At 47.3% G+C, this 17,474-nt stretch overlaps 10 protein-coding genes across 10 annotated transcripts, besides 6 other annotated features; all 10 read right to left on the bottom strand.

Annotated features, from left to right (window-relative positions):
* Window positions 1–216: 216 nt before the first annotated feature.
* Window positions 217–247: a microsatellite.
* Window positions 248–261: 14 nt separating this feature from the next.
* Window positions 262–297: a sequence feature (AT_rich).
* A 791-nt stretch (window positions 298–1,088) lies between these two features.
* Tb09.211.2740 (Gim5B protein) lies at window positions 1,089–1,814 on the bottom strand (the record flags this gene model as incomplete). The annotated part of the gene is made up of 1 exon (XM_822327.1): window positions 1,089–1,814. One exon carries the CDS (start codon window positions 1,812–1,814, stop codon window positions 1,089–1,091), a length of 726 nt encoding a protein of 241 aa, XP_827420.1.
* A 790-nt stretch (window positions 1,815–2,604) lies between these two features.
* Window positions 2,605–2,625: a microsatellite.
* Window positions 2,626–3,632: 1,007 nt separating this feature from the next.
* Window positions 3,633–3,659: a microsatellite.
* Window positions 3,660–4,436: 777 nt separating this feature from the next.
* Window positions 4,437–4,460: a microsatellite.
* A 12-nt stretch (window positions 4,461–4,472) lies between these two features.
* Window positions 4,473–5,204, bottom strand: Tb09.211.2730 (Gim5A protein; the record flags this gene model as incomplete). The annotated part of the gene is made up of 1 exon (XM_822326.1): window positions 4,473–5,204. One exon carries the CDS (start codon window positions 5,202–5,204, stop codon window positions 4,473–4,475), a length of 732 nt encoding a protein of 243 aa, XP_827419.1.
* Window positions 5,205–5,416: 212 nt separating this feature from the next.
* Tb09.211.2720 (hypothetical protein, conserved) lies at window positions 5,417–6,394 on the bottom strand (the record flags this gene model as incomplete). Its single annotated transcript, XM_822325.1, has 1 exon — window positions 5,417–6,394. The coding sequence occupies one exon, from the start codon at window positions 6,392–6,394 to the stop codon at window positions 5,417–5,419; it is 978 nt and encodes a 325-aa protein (XP_827418.1).
* A 391-nt stretch (window positions 6,395–6,785) lies between these two features.
* Tb09.211.2710 (hypothetical protein, unlikely) lies at window positions 6,786–7,175 on the bottom strand (the record flags this gene model as incomplete). The annotated part of the gene is made up of 1 exon (XM_822324.1): window positions 6,786–7,175. One exon carries the CDS (start codon window positions 7,173–7,175, stop codon window positions 6,786–6,788), a length of 390 nt encoding a protein of 129 aa, XP_827417.1.
* Window positions 7,041–7,070: a microsatellite.
* A 465-nt stretch (window positions 7,176–7,640) lies between the features above and the next one.
* Tb09.211.2700 (hypothetical protein, conserved) lies at window positions 7,641–8,957 on the bottom strand (the record flags this gene model as incomplete). The annotated part of the gene is made up of 1 exon (XM_822323.1): window positions 7,641–8,957. The coding sequence occupies one exon, from the start codon at window positions 8,955–8,957 to the stop codon at window positions 7,641–7,643; it is 1,317 nt and encodes a 438-aa protein (XP_827416.1).
* Window positions 8,958–9,339: 382 nt separating this feature from the next.
* On the bottom strand, window positions 9,340–9,651 carry Tb09.211.2690 (hypothetical protein, unlikely; the record flags this gene model as incomplete). The annotated part of the gene is made up of 1 exon (XM_822322.1): window positions 9,340–9,651. The coding sequence occupies one exon, from the start codon at window positions 9,649–9,651 to the stop codon at window positions 9,340–9,342; it is 312 nt and encodes a 103-aa protein (XP_827415.1).
* A 53-nt stretch (window positions 9,652–9,704) lies between these two features.
* Tb09.211.2680 (hypothetical protein, conserved) lies at window positions 9,705–11,711 on the bottom strand (the record flags this gene model as incomplete). Its single annotated transcript, XM_822321.1, has 1 exon — window positions 9,705–11,711. One exon carries the CDS (start codon window positions 11,709–11,711, stop codon window positions 9,705–9,707), a length of 2,007 nt encoding a protein of 668 aa, XP_827414.1.
* A 157-nt stretch (window positions 11,712–11,868) lies between these two features.
* Window positions 11,869–13,008, bottom strand: Tb09.211.2670 (hypothetical protein, conserved; the record flags this gene model as incomplete). Its single annotated transcript, XM_822320.1, has 1 exon — window positions 11,869–13,008. The coding sequence occupies one exon, from the start codon at window positions 13,006–13,008 to the stop codon at window positions 11,869–11,871; it is 1,140 nt and encodes a 379-aa protein (XP_827413.1).
* Window positions 13,009–13,386: 378 nt separating this feature from the next.
* Tb09.211.2660 (hypothetical protein, conserved) lies at window positions 13,387–15,699 on the bottom strand (the record flags this gene model as incomplete). The annotated part of the gene is made up of 1 exon (XM_822319.1): window positions 13,387–15,699. The coding sequence occupies one exon, from the start codon at window positions 15,697–15,699 to the stop codon at window positions 13,387–13,389; it is 2,313 nt and encodes a 770-aa protein (XP_827412.1).
* Window positions 15,700–16,682: 983 nt separating this feature from the next.
* On the bottom strand, window positions 16,683–17,120 carry Tb09.211.2650 (60S ribosomal protein L27a; the record flags this gene model as incomplete). The annotated part of the gene is made up of 1 exon (XM_822318.1): window positions 16,683–17,120. One exon carries the CDS (start codon window positions 17,118–17,120, stop codon window positions 16,683–16,685), a length of 438 nt encoding a protein of 145 aa, XP_827411.1.
* Window positions 17,121–17,474: the final 354 nt, after the last annotated feature.

Genomic DNA, 17,474 nt, shown 5'->3' with positions numbered 1-17,474 from the left:
TTACCTTTTTTCTATAAAAAAAAGAGGAAGAACCCCCCCCCCGCAAAACCGAACAAAATGAGTGTATATTTGATTTGTTAGTTGTGACGGCGATAAAAAGACAGCAAGGTGAATAGTGTGGGAAGCCGCAGAGCAAGAGTGAGGGGCGTACGAACTAGCAGTCCACGAAAAAAAAAAATATCAGGACTCTAATAACGTATCATGCAAAAAAAAAAGAGAGAGACAGACAGACAGACAGACAGACAGAAGGGCAAACATCGGTTTTTAATTTAATTTCTTTTATTGTTTTTTTTTTTAGAAAATCAAAAACCAAGGCAACTTTTCCCTCATCCTCAAAATAAAACGACAGCAAAAGCTTTTTGATTGCCTCCTTTCACACTTAATGCCTGTCTCACTTCCCTTCCCTTTTGGTTCCTTTTCCGATTATTTTCTCTGCATGTTCCTTCACGCTAGCCTCCTAAACCATACCTACACAACCTTGTATGACTTTTTTTCTAAACGAAAATTTTAAAACAAAAAAAAAAGGACTCTCCCTTCATTTCTCAAGGTCCATATTCTTATTCTTTGTCTTTTTTTTCTCAATGTTAATTACTCTCCTTTACCATACCCCATTTTATACCACACTCATTAGTATTTTGCCTCCGATGGACACGCATTACTGCAGTTGCTATAATCCCACACAACCAGCTCACACGGATCAAAACAATAATTATCATAACTCCCACAACATATCATAATAGTGATGATGAAAATAAATATATTTCCGTGATATAATTATACGTTTTGCATTAAGCAACGGGTGCACACAAATAAACACGATCCCACCAACCTCGTTCACTTACATCGACACATACTGACGGATATGGAGAAAGTTGGTGCCGGAACGGGTTCAATATATTTCCTGTTTTCACAAAACCAAGAAAAGGCAATCGACCAAAAAGATAAAAAGGCTAAAAGTACTTGCCACGATCAAAACACCATTAGAAAAAGGAAAATAGTAAATCATATAACGTTTTCACAGCATTTAAATAAAAACAAAACAAAGAGTGACGCACGACAGATACATCATGATAATATGACAGTCCTTTTCAATAGAATTCACACACAGACGCAATCAAACCCAACAACCCGCGCACAGTATTGCTGGCATGTAGCGGATTGGGTGACAGCGCCTTCACCATCACATGCAAAGGCACAAGAGGTCCGCTGGCATTAGCCAAAAGCTGCGGTTTGCCTTCAGGGAGGCATGTCAGGGCGAACAGGAAGTAGCACACCAACTTCAATAAATCCACCATGACACGTTTGCAACCGCCATAAGGGCACGTTTTCCGCTTATCGTCGCCCGAAGCCGCAGCAGCAGTGCAGTGGCCCCTCATTTTTGACAGCATGTACAATTGTCGAACAATGCCGAGCACCAGCGTGTACATCCAACACAGCACGGCAACTCCACTGAGGCGGTGAAGACTTTTGGGGAAAACACCATGACCCGCAAGTACAGCAGTATTTTCATTCAAGCAGAAACCAATGTGGAACAGGTGTGACAATTGATCGATCCGCGACGCGACCATATCACCAGTGGGTTTGGAGAGGGAAGTTAATGTTGGTTTTGACAGTGCATTTGCCAGAAGGGAAAGACGAGTGACGGCACGATACGCATCACCCATCCTCGCAAGGTTGCCGAGTGACAGTGCAAGAGATTCGCACCCGGCAGTCCTTGCAGGACCCTCAAGGGCCATGGGAAGAAACTGGACGATGGCCATCACCTTATCGCGGTTCCACGCATCACAGAGGTATGTATGGGCTTGAGCAGACATTGATAGTATTATAATTTACTTTCTTTTCAACTGTAGAGTCGGGGAGGAGAGAGGAATATTTTTTTGAAGGTGTAAGTGAAAGCTTGAAATGCGCATAGTGATGGCACCACTTAGGAAAGGGGTGGCAACAAATAACATCCAACCGTTTGCAGAAGCAACAGTAACTCAAGATAAGAATATGAGGTAAAGCACATGTTCCTTCGGACGACACTCAAATACCTTCCATATTATCAAGAACACACCCCCCTCCGAATTGATAAGGAATGGAATCTGTAGACTCCAAAACGCAAACAAACCACGACCCCTGGTATTCTGAGACGCACCAGTCAATTCATTTCACCACAAGTTGAATCTTGCTTCTACATTTTGAATCCGGTTTCACGGCTACAACTTCAATCATGTTTCAGTCACACATGCGTCTCCCCATCACCTGCACTAACAGCAGTCAGCCCGCACAGACTCCATAAGAATCCCAATGCTAAAATGTTACAGGTGAAAAGCACCCGCGATCCTTCAGAAGCACATCAGAACAAATAATAATAAAAATAATGACGAAAATAGCGGAGTAGAAACAACGCATAATGAATTAACTGCAGTGGCACTGGGAGGGTAACTGCCGTCCCCTCTTCAAAGCAATGGGGCAAAAAAAAAAAGGCCATTCCCATTTTCCGATACCTGGGTGACTAAAATTACTTTTTTTTTTTAAGGAAACAGGAAGAGTTACTTGAATAGAAAGTGAATAATACCGTTTTTACCATCTTGTACACACGTATCGATTGGAAACGAATCCCACACACACACACACACACACTCCCCTCCCCTTTCTTCCCTCAGGTGTTAAAATCCGTGTGCAGGCCGCGTGACGGTGTGATTCACGGCAACAAACGTAAGAATGAGTGTTGAGTAACATGTATTCGAAAATTTTAAAAAGCATACATGATCATATCATCACAGCCAGTGGTTTAACCCACGAACCTCGAACACGTTAGGAAATGGCGATCATCGCATTGTACGACATAATCCCAGTTAATGTTTATCTAACCCATGGCAAGTTCCAGTCGACTAATTCAAACGTCCCAATAAAATACCTACACACATTCTCGTCCTCCCCTCTCACCTCACAAAACAATCAATGCGATCATGGATATGAAGCCCTTCCACATTCGCCAAAATAAAAACGCTCAGGAACAACAACCCATCGGATATGAACATTGAAATCAGAGAATGTGAAAATTAACAACATTCTTCAATACCTAACAATGAAACTGCTACAAAATGTAACAGGCTCCCGTGTCCAAACGCTCAACACCCTCCATAGTTTATCATATGCCGGGAAGTGACCCGTTCAACCAAAGCACGTCGACATGAATATTAAATGAATAAATGAAACAAAAGGTAATACCTATTTCACAACACCATATATATATATGAGAATGGTTTGTTTTTTTCCAAGTGGTAACACCACGCCCACTACGCGTCACCGTTGAAATACCGCAACAGTCCTCTTTGTCCCCCCATCCCTTTCCACCCCTTGCCTTCGCTTTTCCTTGCCGAAAGAAGGGAAATGATTCGGGAGTCCCTTCAATTTTGAAGGAGTCGAGGAGAAGGAACTAGAAAATAAATGAAAAGAATGTTAACATTAACAAAGAGAAGACGCAAGGGAAAAAAACTTCCATGCGTTGCGCTCTCACTGCTACAACAATTCATACGATCTCCCGTTTCCAGCGTTTATTCCGTCCTCCTTTTCTCCACTGGAAATACACTCGCTGCACAATGCGCAACCACGTAACTGCTGACATTCGCCATTATTTAACTCTGCACACACACACACACACACACACACACGTCAGGACAAAAGCGGCTTCGTCGATGGTAACGCATAATTCCATAGCGAAATCTGTGGATAGCCCAACCTCTCTCTCTTTTGGTTTTTTTTAAGTTTTTCTCTGGTGTTATTTCATGCATCTGATAAAGAGTGGAAGGAAATAGAGAAGTGGTGCTGAAACAAAGAGAGAAACAGGTAGATTACTCCCTAAATTAATTCACCAAGGGGTGGCACATTTTACAGTATTTTTTACTTTTAGATTTCCTCATAATAGCTTATTCACGCAAAAGAAAAAAAAAAGACAAATTAAAAAAAAGATCAAAAAAGTTACGGTCAGCTGCCGTATCCTTCCGCAAAGCACAGATGGGCTGCGTTACCTTCGAGGGAGAGTTAACCCATCGCCTGCGGTTAGCCACAAAAACATATAAAACTCCTTTCGCCTCTCTTTCACCCCCTGTTGCTGTCTGTGCTTACATCACTCCTTCTTGATTCCTCTATCTTAACCTTTCCCCTTGTAGTTTATGTGCTATTACTCTGCTTTCTCGTTTTCCATTCTCCTCTTTTTACAACTCCCTCCCTTTTTCTCCACCAACTTCCCCATCAATGCCCCTGCCGCTCACATATGACCAAAGCTCTCGCCATGCAGCCTCGATAACCATTACGCCGTGAAACGAATCAACGACACTTCATGCGTTAGAGTAAGGAGAAAGAGAAAAAAAAGCGAGAAACACCGAGAAAAAGAAATGCAATAAGACTCTCCTCCCCTTCCTTTCCTCATCCCCCTACCAAAAAAATATATAATAATAATAATAATGATAATATGACAGTCCTTTTCAATAGAATTCACACACAGACGCAATCAAACCCAACAACCCGCGCACAGTATTGCTGGCATGTAGCGGATTGGGTGACAGCGCCTTCACCATCACATGCAAAGGCACAAGAGGTCCGCGGGCATTAGCCAAAAGCTGCGGTTTGCCTTCAGGGAGGCATGTCAGGGCGAACAGGAAGTAGCACACCAACTTCAATAAGTTTACAAACGCCCGTTTCAATTCGAGGTATGTGTAAGCTGGGACTTTCTTATCGTCACCAGCTCCAGCGCCACGGGACGCCTGCCGCGGCCTGAGCTTCACAAATAGGTACAATTGTCGAACAATGCCGAGCGCCAGCGTGTACATCCAACACAGCACGGCAACTCCACTGAGGCGGTGAAGACTTTTGGGGAAAACACCATGACCCGCAAGTACAGCAGTATTTTCATTCAAGCAGAAACCAATGTGGAACAGGTGTGACAATTGATCGATCCGCGACGCGACCATATCACCAGTGGGTTTGGAGAGGGAAGTTAATGTTGGTTTTGACAGTGCATTTGCCAGAAGGGAAAGACGAGTGACGGCACGATACGCATCACCCATCCTCGCAAGGTTGCCGAGTGACAGTGCAAGAGATTCGCACCCGGCAGTCCTTGCAGGACCCTCAAGGGCCATGGGAAGAAACTGGACGATGGCCATCACCTTATCGCGGTTCCACGCATCACAGAGGTATGTATGGGCTTGAGCAGACATTGATAGTATTATAATTTACTTTCTTTTCAACTATAGAGTCGGGGAGGAGAGAGGAATATTTTTTTGAAGGTGTAAGTGAAAGCTTGAAATGCGCATAGTGATGGCACCACTTAGGAAAGGGGTGGCAACAAATAACATCCAACCGTTTGCAGAGCAAAAGAGAAAAGTTTCTTGTTCGTTAGTATCGTACACGCAATACCAATAAACTTTCCTCACGAGTACCTTCCACGCATGTACGCACCACCGCTGTCGGCGATGCGCCTCTGGTACCATGGTCGCCAGTACGGGTCATTTATACGCTTTTCCCGGGTTGCTGCGTACGGTTTATATGAGTAGAATCCCAAACCAAAGCCACCAATGGAACCAGTTACAGTCATGGCAGTTGCAGCGGCTGCCATCCCCCACGATGTCAGTGTGGATGCGTGAAGTGCTGCAAATGCCGCTCCACTAAAAAGACCGCACGATGTTCCGCAGACGCACACATTCACCCATGTCCTCTCCGGAGCAGAAATATCGCCAGTAATAACTGTAGTCGCTATATTCGTTGCAGATTCACCGACAACGACACCCACAACCCCTGCCGCTGACACAACAGTTCCCTTGATGACAGCAAGACTTACCTCGTACAGAGCAATATTTGAAAAGCTAACACCATGGAGCTTGGCGTACATCTTGTCCATTGTTCGATAAAGGAAAACGGAGCGCCCTAAGCCGTAGAAGAGACCGGCCGTCGTTCCCACGCGAGTTAAATACTTAAAACAAAGCATTGGTCTGTCAATCGCGAAATCCAACCAGTGCAGCTTGAGGTTCTCACGAACACGCTCCTGGTCCGCAAGCCACTGGTTGTAACGTCGGTCACCCTCGTAATCATAAAGATTCAGCATTTTCCTTTCTTTCTTTTGTTGTTTTTGCTTTATCTTCTGGTCAGCGACAGTCATTTCCTTGTCGTAGTGTTTTACGATGCAATCAATCGAGTCCGTATCAAAAAACGAAACACGTCCATCACCTTTAGTGACGGCTAACTGATTTATTTTGGAGCGGTCAATCAACGACGTGGACACGGCGTGATCCTCATGGCCTTCAGTTTTCATATTCTTTTGCGTCACAGTGTGCGCATCAGCCGCATTTGGAAGTGATGAAATTATTCCCGCTTCAGCGCTAGTGTCATTACTTCGTGAGAAAAGCCACATCGCAAGTGGATGCTGCCTCTGCAGACCCAAACACACACACACGCTGACACAAACCTAATTATCAGCTACTGAATTGGGTAACTACTCCACATGGTGTTAACGAATTGGCACCGTTTTTTTTTTTTTTTGGAAGACAGAAAGATGCACAGCGGGAAAAGAAAGAGAAAAAATGAAACATTGAGAAAATAAGAGAGGGGAGGGAAAAAACAAATAAATATCAGAGGGGGAAAAAGGAGAGACATCAACAACACATGGTTTGGTTCCATGAGCGAATAGCAGTGGAAAACTTCTTTTCCCTTCCTCTCCTCCCCTATCAGACACTCAATGCCCACCAGGTTTTCCCATACGAACTAAGTGACAAACAGAAAACTCACATGTGTTTCTGCCCTATTTATGAAGGGAGGCGCCGTGAAACCCATAGGATATTCAGGGAGGTAAGGGAGAACTCTTGCGGTTGAAGATGGGGAGAGATGCTGCGGCTGCGTTCAGCGATGCATCGAGTGGGGAAGGAGAAAAAAAAATGGTAAGAAATACGAATCACCTGGAGATACATGAACAAATGGAGAAAATACATAAGAGGGAAGGGAACAAAGGAAAAACGGCACCGCTCACCCCTCGTGGATACAAGAAAAGTGCATAAGAAGAGGTGTCTGTGTGTGTGTGTGTGTGTGTGTGTCCTTGAAATGGTACACACACACACACACCCACTATTGACACCTCCAAAAGAGGGACGAGAAAAAAAACGCTTAGCATTGCAGGCGATCCCCTCCCCCGACCCCATCAATTACCCTTTTCTTACACGCACTACAGACCGCCATGTTCTGTAACTTCACTATTATATTTGTGACGTTTGACTGCACGTGACCAAACTGAGATAGGCTTTTTTCCCTCACCTTTTCACATCCGCAAGCCTACAGATATATATATATATATGTGCACAAGTACACACACAAAAACGGTTTACTTTTCTTTTTACCCACCTTGTTCAAAAAATCGGTATTACAGCGCTGTAATGAGAAAACGAAAAGACAGGGGAGCTCGCAACTCGCATTTTCCTCACGCCTTAAAAATACGTGTACACACTTCCCAACAACTCTCTCTCCCTTATCCATAATCCTCACTCACCCTACCTACCTTGTTCCCTTCGTTCAACACGACGCTTCACCTTCGCTCTCCTTCGTCGTCGATCGCCTGCCTCCTTATTTATATGCTTCAGTATTCGTAAAAAAAAAACTTAAAATGTTTCTTATCGCATTGGGCGGGTTCCCTTCAACGGCGCGTGCTGCCGCGTCGAGCGATACATTTTCTTTTTTAGGGCTGCGTTCTGAAGGCGCAACTCCTCCAGCTTCTCAAGGTAGTTGGAATGCTGCTGTTGGAGATCGTCCATAAGCTCGATCAATTCCATGTCCTTGTTCTGTCTCAAATCCTGCTGCTCCTTGTATGTGGTTATCAACGCCGAGCCATATTTGGCAAGCCCAGCCTCAAGTGCCTCAATCACTGCGTTCTTCTCCAGCACAAGCATATTCTTCCGCATCACTATGACGCGCAGCATCTCATTGTTCTTGTGGAGCAAACGGTAGGTGGGGACTGGAATACACTCGCTCTCAGGCAATATCTTAGACACATCTTCAGGTTCCTCACGGGAAGCAGAAGGCACCAGCGCTGACTTGGGTATGTTGCGCTCGTACTTTTTGTCGAGCTTCATCTCTCGAAGGGACTTCATAATTACATCAAGTCGCGTCTGCAACTGTTGCTGGCGAGTCAGCTGCGCCTTAATAACGTTGTCTTGCCTGCGTGTTGTTGATTTCATCTCAGCAACAGAATCCCTGAGGTAGTCCCTGTCACTCTCCATATACGCCAAAGAAGCGTTCTGATTGTGCAGATCAAATACTGCCAGAGCCTCGTCAGTTTTGGCAACACTCTTTCGTAGTCGTACAAGCTGCATCTCCACTTCCGAGCAGTCACGTTCCTTCACACGAATGTCGTTGTACACATTGTTCAGTACAGCCTCCTGTTCCTTACCCTGTTCCACAAGCTCCTCCAGTTGACGGAGTGCCGCTTCCTTTTTCTTTATAATCCCCTGTGCAACACGCAGTTCCTTCTGCACAACAGCTTCGATGTTGGACATCTCTCTTATATCTGCTACTTTGCTCCGCAGGTCCTCAGCATCAAAAAGGAACTTGTCATGCCATCCAGTTACGTCCACGATGTGATCAAACGTCTTCGTTGCGTTGAGCAGAACGTTGGACCGCTCCTCCAGCAGTCGGTTCTGCGTTCCATTCTCCTTCTCAAGAAGATGGTTGCGCCGCTGAACAATTTTCAGCGTGTTCTCCAGTCGCGTGATGACCTCGAGAGCGTCTTCGGCGGGAATGTTCTCTGGATGGCTCTCAAGTGCGGACTGGTACTCGGCAATCTGGCGTGAGACGCTATCACTGTTGTTTTCTTCTTCGAGTTCCTGCAACAGGTTGTCGATGTGCTCAACCTGGCATGTGTACTTGTCAATGACGTCATTCAGACGTTCCAACTCCACTTGAGCATCCGAATCGGCGCTAACGTCAGCCATATCCTTCGGTTTACTGTTTTAAACAAATAACGTTCTATTGGGTTGTTTCCTTATTTTTCAGTCACCTTCAACTTTCCCCTCTCACAGGCGTACCAGTGACTGATGTACCCGTCAACACTCCCCAACAACAACAAATACGGGAATGAATACCTAACTTCTTGTCAGATACCTAACACGGAGAGGGCAACTTAATGGCTTGTTTGTTTTAATACCTTTTTTTCCTGCTTTCCTTCACTTTTTAGGAATCTGATATCTCGGGGTACGGTTACGTTTGCGGATGTATGACCTACCTCCTTCGTGTTAGTACTTTTGTGTAGTTTTATGCTCACTAAAAGATCTCCAGCTGAACAGGGCGGCAAAACAAACTCGGAGAAAGGATGTGCTAACAAAGACACAAGCAGTAAAAAGCACAAAGAGTGCACACTACACAAGGTAAAGAAAACCGCCCGTGCGACAAGGGAAGAACAAAAAAAATGTGGAGAAATACGCGAGCACGCCTGTCGACAAAATGACGAAACTTTGCGGACTCAAGGTAACGCGCTGCGCTAACACTCCCCTGAAAAGTGCTCGAGTGTACACACACATACACATGAAAACACTCCTGCACCAGGGTCCCCAGCCAAGCCCAACAATATATCCGATGTGGGATACTCTCAAATATATGTACCAGATTCATTGACACAAGTGACTGCATGGAGTGGGGGAGCGCATGGAAAAACGCAAACCTGCACACCCCACCAATATCAGTCAATCGACCAACTCGCCACCGAATCCAACAGCAGGCCGCGGCCAAAATGTTAGACGCTTCCAGCGGTTGAACAGAGAAGCTCGTTGTTTCTCTCGCCGAAGCTCAGATAAAATACTTTCGGAAAGGTGCACACGGCGGCTATCCTCATGACGCTGGCGCCAGCGGCGAAAGCAACCAAGCAAAACCACCAACTCGCGGAGCGAATCTGCAACGCACAACATCATGCGATTACTCTTCACAACTGCCGCCTTGCTGCGCCAAAACATAAATATTCGTCTCTCCGTGGAGGCGCACATCCTCCAGTGAATAACACGTCGCGCCACCCGCTGCCACCAGTGTTGCATACACCACCGTCTTATGTGAAGATGGTGGAAACGAATTGCGGCTGCAGAACATCGCCAAAACACGAACGGACGCCGCATATAACGGCAACGCCGCCAATAGTCCGCATGAACGGAGCGCACACGGCAGAGGAAGCGGTGTCGCCACTGTCTCCAGCACTCTACCATTACAAACGTATCCAATCGTCTGCGTCTCAACGCCTCCAACCACATCTTCATCGCACCTAGGCGTCGTTGGTAAACAAAAAAACTATCGGCTACCCTCCTGGCGTATAGGGAACGCCACTTCGAAAAGACGAATCGCTTCAGGCATTCCCGCGCTATTTGCCGTGCACATTGAATTTTGAGTAACATGAGCCTTGCTACCTGCGGCTCTACGTGCACAACCAACAACTGTCGTTCCCTTGGCAGGCAGGGGGCACCCAAGTCAATGTTCACCAGCGCATTGTATCGACGAACAAAATTACTCCACGCCCGTTTCATCAACGATTTATTGGAGATTAACTCCGCCAGTTTGCCATCCAACCGGTACTCCGTCTTGTTTTTCCAGTGAGCAAACACACGGTTTTTCACAACGAAAGCACTTGGACACCCATTGGGATATGCAACAGTCACAAATGTGTGCTTCTTGCGCATATCAGCGGCGCGCTCCTCTAGATCGCGTATGACCCGACGCGTTTCGAGCCGTTGAAGCCACTGCACGAAGTATCGTCGCAACCTCCGCAACAAAATAAAATTGAAGGCCTGTCGGCGCACTAAAAGACCATCACGGAAGATCTGTAGGTGTTCTCTCATTCGGCGGTTACGCCAAGTAACGGCACTCCAATGACCCACCACGTAAGTGATCATCTGACGTCTTCTGTAGAAAGAGTCAAGCGTATATGTGCTCCATGCACGCACGACTCGGCGTAACAAATAATACGAGAAGCGAAGCTCACACTCTTCGTTCAATTGCTGTCCACGGACAGCAGCTAAACGAAAACGAAGAAACACCGCAAGCTTAATGGCGCGCTCCCTTGCCGTCTGCAACAAAAGCAAGGCGACCGAAGGGGTATATTCATCCCCCTCCTGTCCATCACTCATAGCAGTACTCGCACCCTGATGTTCCTCCACCGCACGCTGCCGGGCCGCCTCCAGTGCCGCACGGTAGAAGTCTCGACTCAGTTTCGCTTGGTCAACTGCGACTGCACGGCCTCTCTTGGTAGCAGGCTCTGCAGTATGTCCTCTACTGTTATTGTCACGCGTTGCGGAGGATTTAACGCGAGACAACTCCGCAGAGGTGTTGAGGCCGTTGACACTAGAAACTGCTGCCCGAGGACGACGCTGTGCGATGTGTTGTAACACAGCGCGCAGCATCAGGAAAGTCATCCTACCAACGCGTTCATGTGCCTCAACTAGGCGTTTCCGCAAACCGTTAAGATCAGCATCCATACACAACCAGGCACGTAACGAGTTAATTCCCCTTCCGCCCACGTTCCCCACCTCTTCGCCACCCCGCTGAGTGTTTTCGCACTCTTTACTCTCCTTGCAGGTGAACAGGGGTTCTGGCTGATTTCGAAGAAGATATTGAACAAAGTACAAAAGGAGGTCGAGAAAATAGAAAGATAATGAATGTGATGGGTAAATATCAACAAAGACAAGCGACAACTGCAGAAGATACCCCATACGGCACTCCTCGAACCACACTGGGTTCCAAAGGGGGAACAGGAAAAAAGAAGCGGGGGTGATTTTTGAAGCCGCTGCGCCAGGCGCTGCACCCGCGTGTGATAAAGGAGAACAGGAAAAAAAACATGACTCAAACCCTACTCCACCCACTCAAACATCAACTGGTTGCTGCTGTGACTTGGTGTAGAGGCGGGAACACAACCGGAGCCGAGAAACTAACTTCACTGCGCAGGGACCGCCATCCAACAATCCACGACGGGGCGCCCATGAAAGGAGTGGCGTCTTCCGAAACAACGTTCATCCTGTACACGACAACCCGCGAGGGGGAGGCGTTACAGCCCATGCCGATCATGAGATGCGGATCAACTGCAATAATTGTGCCGGGGCCGATCGCATCACCGCCCTCAATAGGAACTCCCACAACGCTACTATCGAAGTTAAAGCGCTTTAATTGTTCCGGGATGTGTGTTTCCATCGGAATAAAGGGCATCCAGAGGTCTCCAGGAGAAATACGCGTGATGTACTGCTCCTTCACAAATCGGTGAGACCCCTTTAGCACAAACAGAGGCATGGTCTGACTGTCAGGTTGATGAGTAAACACAAGTAGTGACACACAACTCGTGCGACCACTATTCGTCTTCACACCAATCGTCGGAGCCGTACAGTGATACCCAAACGGGCTGCCGTAGGGTTCCCTAAGCATCGGTGCATCGCTAAACAGAACCGGCCGATCGACACCACCAACATTTGTTGCAACACCACCGATCAGCTCCGCGAAGGACCTATCGCGCACGATATGCTGCAAATCTTTGTTCGTCATCCAAACATTGCATCGATACTCATTGATTGCCCGCAGCATCTGGGGGTCGTTAAATATCGTTGCCTGGCACCCCCTTCCCGACATTTTGGCAACTTCCTTCGTTAACGCCTCACTCAGTTTCCACAATTCCTCCCCGCTGAGGTCCTCTTTTTTCCGGCCATTTAAAACCTTGGCGGCGACTTCCGCCAACCGCCTTCGCTGCCGTTTCTCCGCCCGGTACTGGCGTAAAATATGCTTGCGTTTCCGCAACCTCGCCATCACATTAGTGTAGAGAGGGTCCGATAACTTCCCCTTTGACTTTAACATGGACTCAATATCGGGCATATCAATAAAATATCGAGAGCGAGCAACCGTTGAAGCGATAAGCGCCTCCCGCAGCGGCCCAACAAGGGATGGACTGAGTGCGTTGGGCAAAATAGCATAGCCGTTTTCAAGGTATTGCTGCCGCGCTACGAAGGGAAACGGTTGGCGTCTCATACCTCATAGAACTGTCCACGAAAAGCCCCAAATGCCCCCTACTTCAATACCGCTCCGTATCGGTACTTTGTTGAGTCAAGCAAGTGAAAGAACAACAGGTCATAGTAACAGTGAAACAAATGAAGTATTTCGGAATTATACCACTGCCGAACACTGTCAATGACCCAACAGCAGTGTTAACGACAGGTGTATCGAAACAAGTACTCTTCCCGAATAATAGGTCAAAAAAAAGCAGACGAAAGCAAGGAAAAGATGTGTTCATGTTCCTCAGGCATACGGAGGAACCGATTTGTAGAACAATCGCCTTTGTGCCCTTCCCCCTCCCAGTACAACCACCCCTCTTTCCGACCCTTCCCCTTGTTGCTGGCCCTCCCTCACTCAACCCTTGGGCAACGTATACAATTTGGCCTCATTGACCGCAAGCTTGCCCTGCGCAACGAATATCTGCAGAAGTCGCCGCATGTCATCGATGCTGCCCTGGAACTGGCCGAACATCTTCATACTGTTAAAGATGTCACTCGCCCCACACGCCTCTCTGGCTTTGAGCATTGCCTTTAGCATGGAGAGCAGCATGTTCATCTGATCAGGTGAAAGACCAGCGGGCTGCTCCTCGCCCTCTTCAGCGTCGTCAAAGGTGAAGTTAGACGTAGACACGTAGTTCGTCTGGACCGATAAAGTTTTGTTATCATCCGCCGACAATAGCACAGACGGGATGAGATGGGAAATACGTTGCTGCAAAACCTGTGGCTTAACACCCATGCGCTCTGCAACCGCAACTAAGGGTGCTGGAGCATCCACTTCAGCTGATATGTCACGCACGTATAACACAATGGACGCAGAGAACAGCGACAGATCGTACGTAACAGCCACAAACCTGGATGCAGAGACTTCTTTCTGTTGAAGTTCCAGTGTGACATTTCCGTGGGAAAGAACCCACTCAAGTCTTTGGTTCGCTTTTAAACGCTTATATCCCTCCTTGGCGTCATCCATCGCAGATGCAAGTTCCGGGTGAGGGTTGTACTTGTCAGGTATAGGTTGTGTCTCTCCGGCGGGAAGGCATGAAGACAACTTGGGCCACGATGTTGTAGAAAGGACATCTAGACTCAGCGGCCAGTCCCTCCGCGACTCCACCGAAGAAGTCTTGTCACTGGTGGCACGGCCCTCATGCATTTCTCCCAACTGCTGCGTGTAACGTCGAGACGCCTGAATGTCCCGAATCATAACCACGCACGGTGCCAATACATCTTCACCGAACGCACACTTCAAACGCTCCAACACCTCTTCCTCCGCTGACGTATCGAAGTTGTGCATCGGTTTTCCTAGAAGCTGGGAAGCTAAAACCTGTCTATATTCTTCCACGAGTGAATTCACGCTTATCGTAGCGAGTAGTACACGCAATACGTCGGGCTTCTCATGCAGCGAAAGAGAGGACTGCTCAGTGCCGGGGAGTGTGGCATCCCATACGCCCTCGAAACTATCACCATTATCGAGCGCACTACCAGTGCTTGCATAGTTACGCAAGTCAATGTTTAGTGTGGAATCCCCACTCGGTTGCGTCATCGCTTGTACGACGGCAGATACGCAGTCTTTACGCTTTTTTAAGTGCTCTAACGTATCTCCAACAATAGTAAAAATCATCGAACTCTGGTCATTTTTAGGTACTAGAACACAGAGTGAATGAATGGTGCCAATCAAGATAGCCAATATGTCCTCCGTGCGTGTGCCAGCCCGGTGAAGGCGCGAAACCAGCATCCACTTTACCGTTTTAATTAACCCATTTCGCAGTGTGTCATCTGTGCAACGTTGCAGGCAAAAGCGAAGATCTTGAAGGGTTGGCGTCGAGTCTGGGTACTCGACAACAACATCCCAAAAACTGGCAATCCGCTTCTGGCCATAACTGACCAGTAACAGCTGCTCCAAGTCCTTACACCAACGGTTGACCTCAGAGCGCTGCTCGGAGTCATCTGGATCAGGTGACAGTGCCATGCGCACAAATACATCCACCACGTCATCCTTCCACTGCATATACGACTGGATTCTGGCCACGGTAAAGTCGTCGTCATCCAGCGAGGCAATGCGGTCCAGTGTACAATTAACCAAAACAGATTTCCACAATGCCTTTATGTCTGACGTGGAAGATAAAGTAAGGTCATGAAGTTCTTGTAGCACCTCGTCACACGAGCCGTCAACAACACGCGTAAACGAGTGCGCCGAACCAGCTTCCTCAATACTTTTGAGAACTCTGTGGCCGTGCAATTCTAGAAAACTAAGCAGCTCTTTTTTCCCCGGTGGGCTCTCATCTGTTAGAAGGTCCGGCTGAAGCAGGTGACACCGCAATGATACTGTAAAGAGCGCCACTGACTCCTCACTATTTAACCTTCCGCACCAATCACTAATAATCGCAAACGTTTGTTGGTAGCGCTCGTGTAGGTGTCGCAGAGCCAGTGACTCCCTGCCGCTGCACATGTCCCTCTGATACTCTACAATTGTTGTATCTGCAAACACCTCGAATACTTTCCGTACCAGAAGTTCGGCCGCTGCAACATTAAGTGGTGGTTTTGATAACACAGCCAAAGACTCATTGAAACGATACTTCACAGCGACGTCGGGATACTGGAATGCGGAAACACCATCGCTCTTTACGACCTGCAGGACGCCAACAAGATTGGCAAACGCCTCATCTTCTTCCATACTATTTCAACTCGCTGGACTCAAAGGCAAACAGTAGCAAAAAGCTGCGTAACCGAACGAAATGAGGAAAATTAAATATTTAAACCCTCTAAAGAGAAAAAAGGGCACAAAGAGGTTAGCAAGAGCTAAAAATGACACTGCTTGCACCTCTTGAATGCAATATTTATAAAACACGGTACACACTGCAGTAATTATACAGCCTCCGTTGGACCAAGAACAGTAAAACCTTCAGACGCAACGCTACATCCTCGCCGACAGCACAAAGGCAGCCAAGACAACAACGAAACTGCGCATTGTTGGCAAATGTTCGCCATCAGTCACAGCAACAATCAGCAACAGTTCAACCGAGCAGCACACGTTGTTCAGTCTCTCTTTCGGAGCACCTTCAAACACTTTGATATTCCATTTGGGTCACAATATAAATAAAAAGAAAAGAAAAAATTAACCTTTCATGCAATTGTTAAATACCAGTTGAGTCCACACTACCCCTACGGGGAAGGGAATGCGCCTGCCCTTCAATGCCCCCACTACAAACACAGGCAACTCATCATATTTCCACATACATACATAAGCAACGTACCACATGCGGCAACACTGGCAGTTCACAACTGCGTTGAAACCAAAGTTAACTTTGGCCACAGTGCATTTAACAATATTTGTTTGGAGTTGCTCTTACAGCGATGTCACTCCGCCGTCACACGCCAGCAACAGCACCATTCAGCATGGTTATGAACGCTGAAGCAAAAACAATTAATAGCAGGGACGGCCGAACATCACCTGTCATCTCCACACACGCAACTCGATCTACACTAACCTACGGCATGCAGTAATGGGGAAAAGAAAGTATATGGTCAGTGTACGGTGAGTTCACAGAAAGCACTCAAGAGACAAAAGTACACATATGCTGAACAACGTAGACTCAGTTAGTACAACACAGACACAGAAATGAAAAAAAGATTGCCTCAGTGGACCGTCTGTCCACATCACGCCTGTAGCACCACAGCACCACCAGCCTTGCGGATCTTCTTGTCGGCAAGCTTGCTCACCCAACGGGCCTTCACAATGCACGGTGCCTGCAAGTGGCCGTTACCAAGCAGCTTCGAATAGCCGTTGGCTAGTAGGTCAATGACGGGGAGGGCTTCACCCTTCTTGGCCTTCATGGCCTCGTCCTTCGCCATCAGCTTCGTCAGATTGTCCAGGTTGATTGTTGGCTTCCATGTCGTGTTCTTCTTCTTGTGGTAGTGATTCATCCCACACTTGCCAAAGTAGCCGGGGTGGTACTTCCTGAAGTTGATGCGGTGATGGTGCTCGCCACCGGCGTTACCACGACCGGAAGGGTGCTTGCGGTGCTTGCCGACGCGACCATAGCCGCAGAATGTCGAGCCACGCTGGTGGCGTGTCTTCTTAAAGCGGGTCGGCATGTTGAAGCTAACATCATGAAAGTAAAAGGGAAAGGGGGGAAGAAAGACGAGAAGATACACGTAGCAGCAACGACACGTTGATTCAAATTTTCCACACCTTCACACACATATCTCTCGTCTGAAGGATATAGCAATTAACACTGATCAGAACAGAAAGAAGACCATAAATGGATCCGTTATAGCAATACCTCACGAAGCACATAACCCTTCGCCACGTTGTTTCTTTTAGCCTAAACGTTACCCTACCTCCTCTTAGTTCCATCCTTTCTCCTTCGTGTTATCGCTTTCATTTCGTCTGTTCGAGTTTGAGTAAAGCAAAGAAAAGAAAGATGCGCAATGTCCGAGGGGGGGAAG

The sequence above is a fragment of the Trypanosoma brucei genome, chromosome 9, assembly GCF_000002445.2.
Source record: "Trypanosoma brucei brucei TREU927 chromosome 9, whole genome shotgun sequence".
NCBI lineage: Eukaryota > Euglenozoa > Kinetoplastea > Trypanosomatida > Trypanosomatidae > Trypanosoma > Trypanosoma brucei.
The sequence above is the reverse complement of the archived record's forward strand: the minus strand, read 5'-3'. Positions and strand labels throughout refer to the sequence as shown.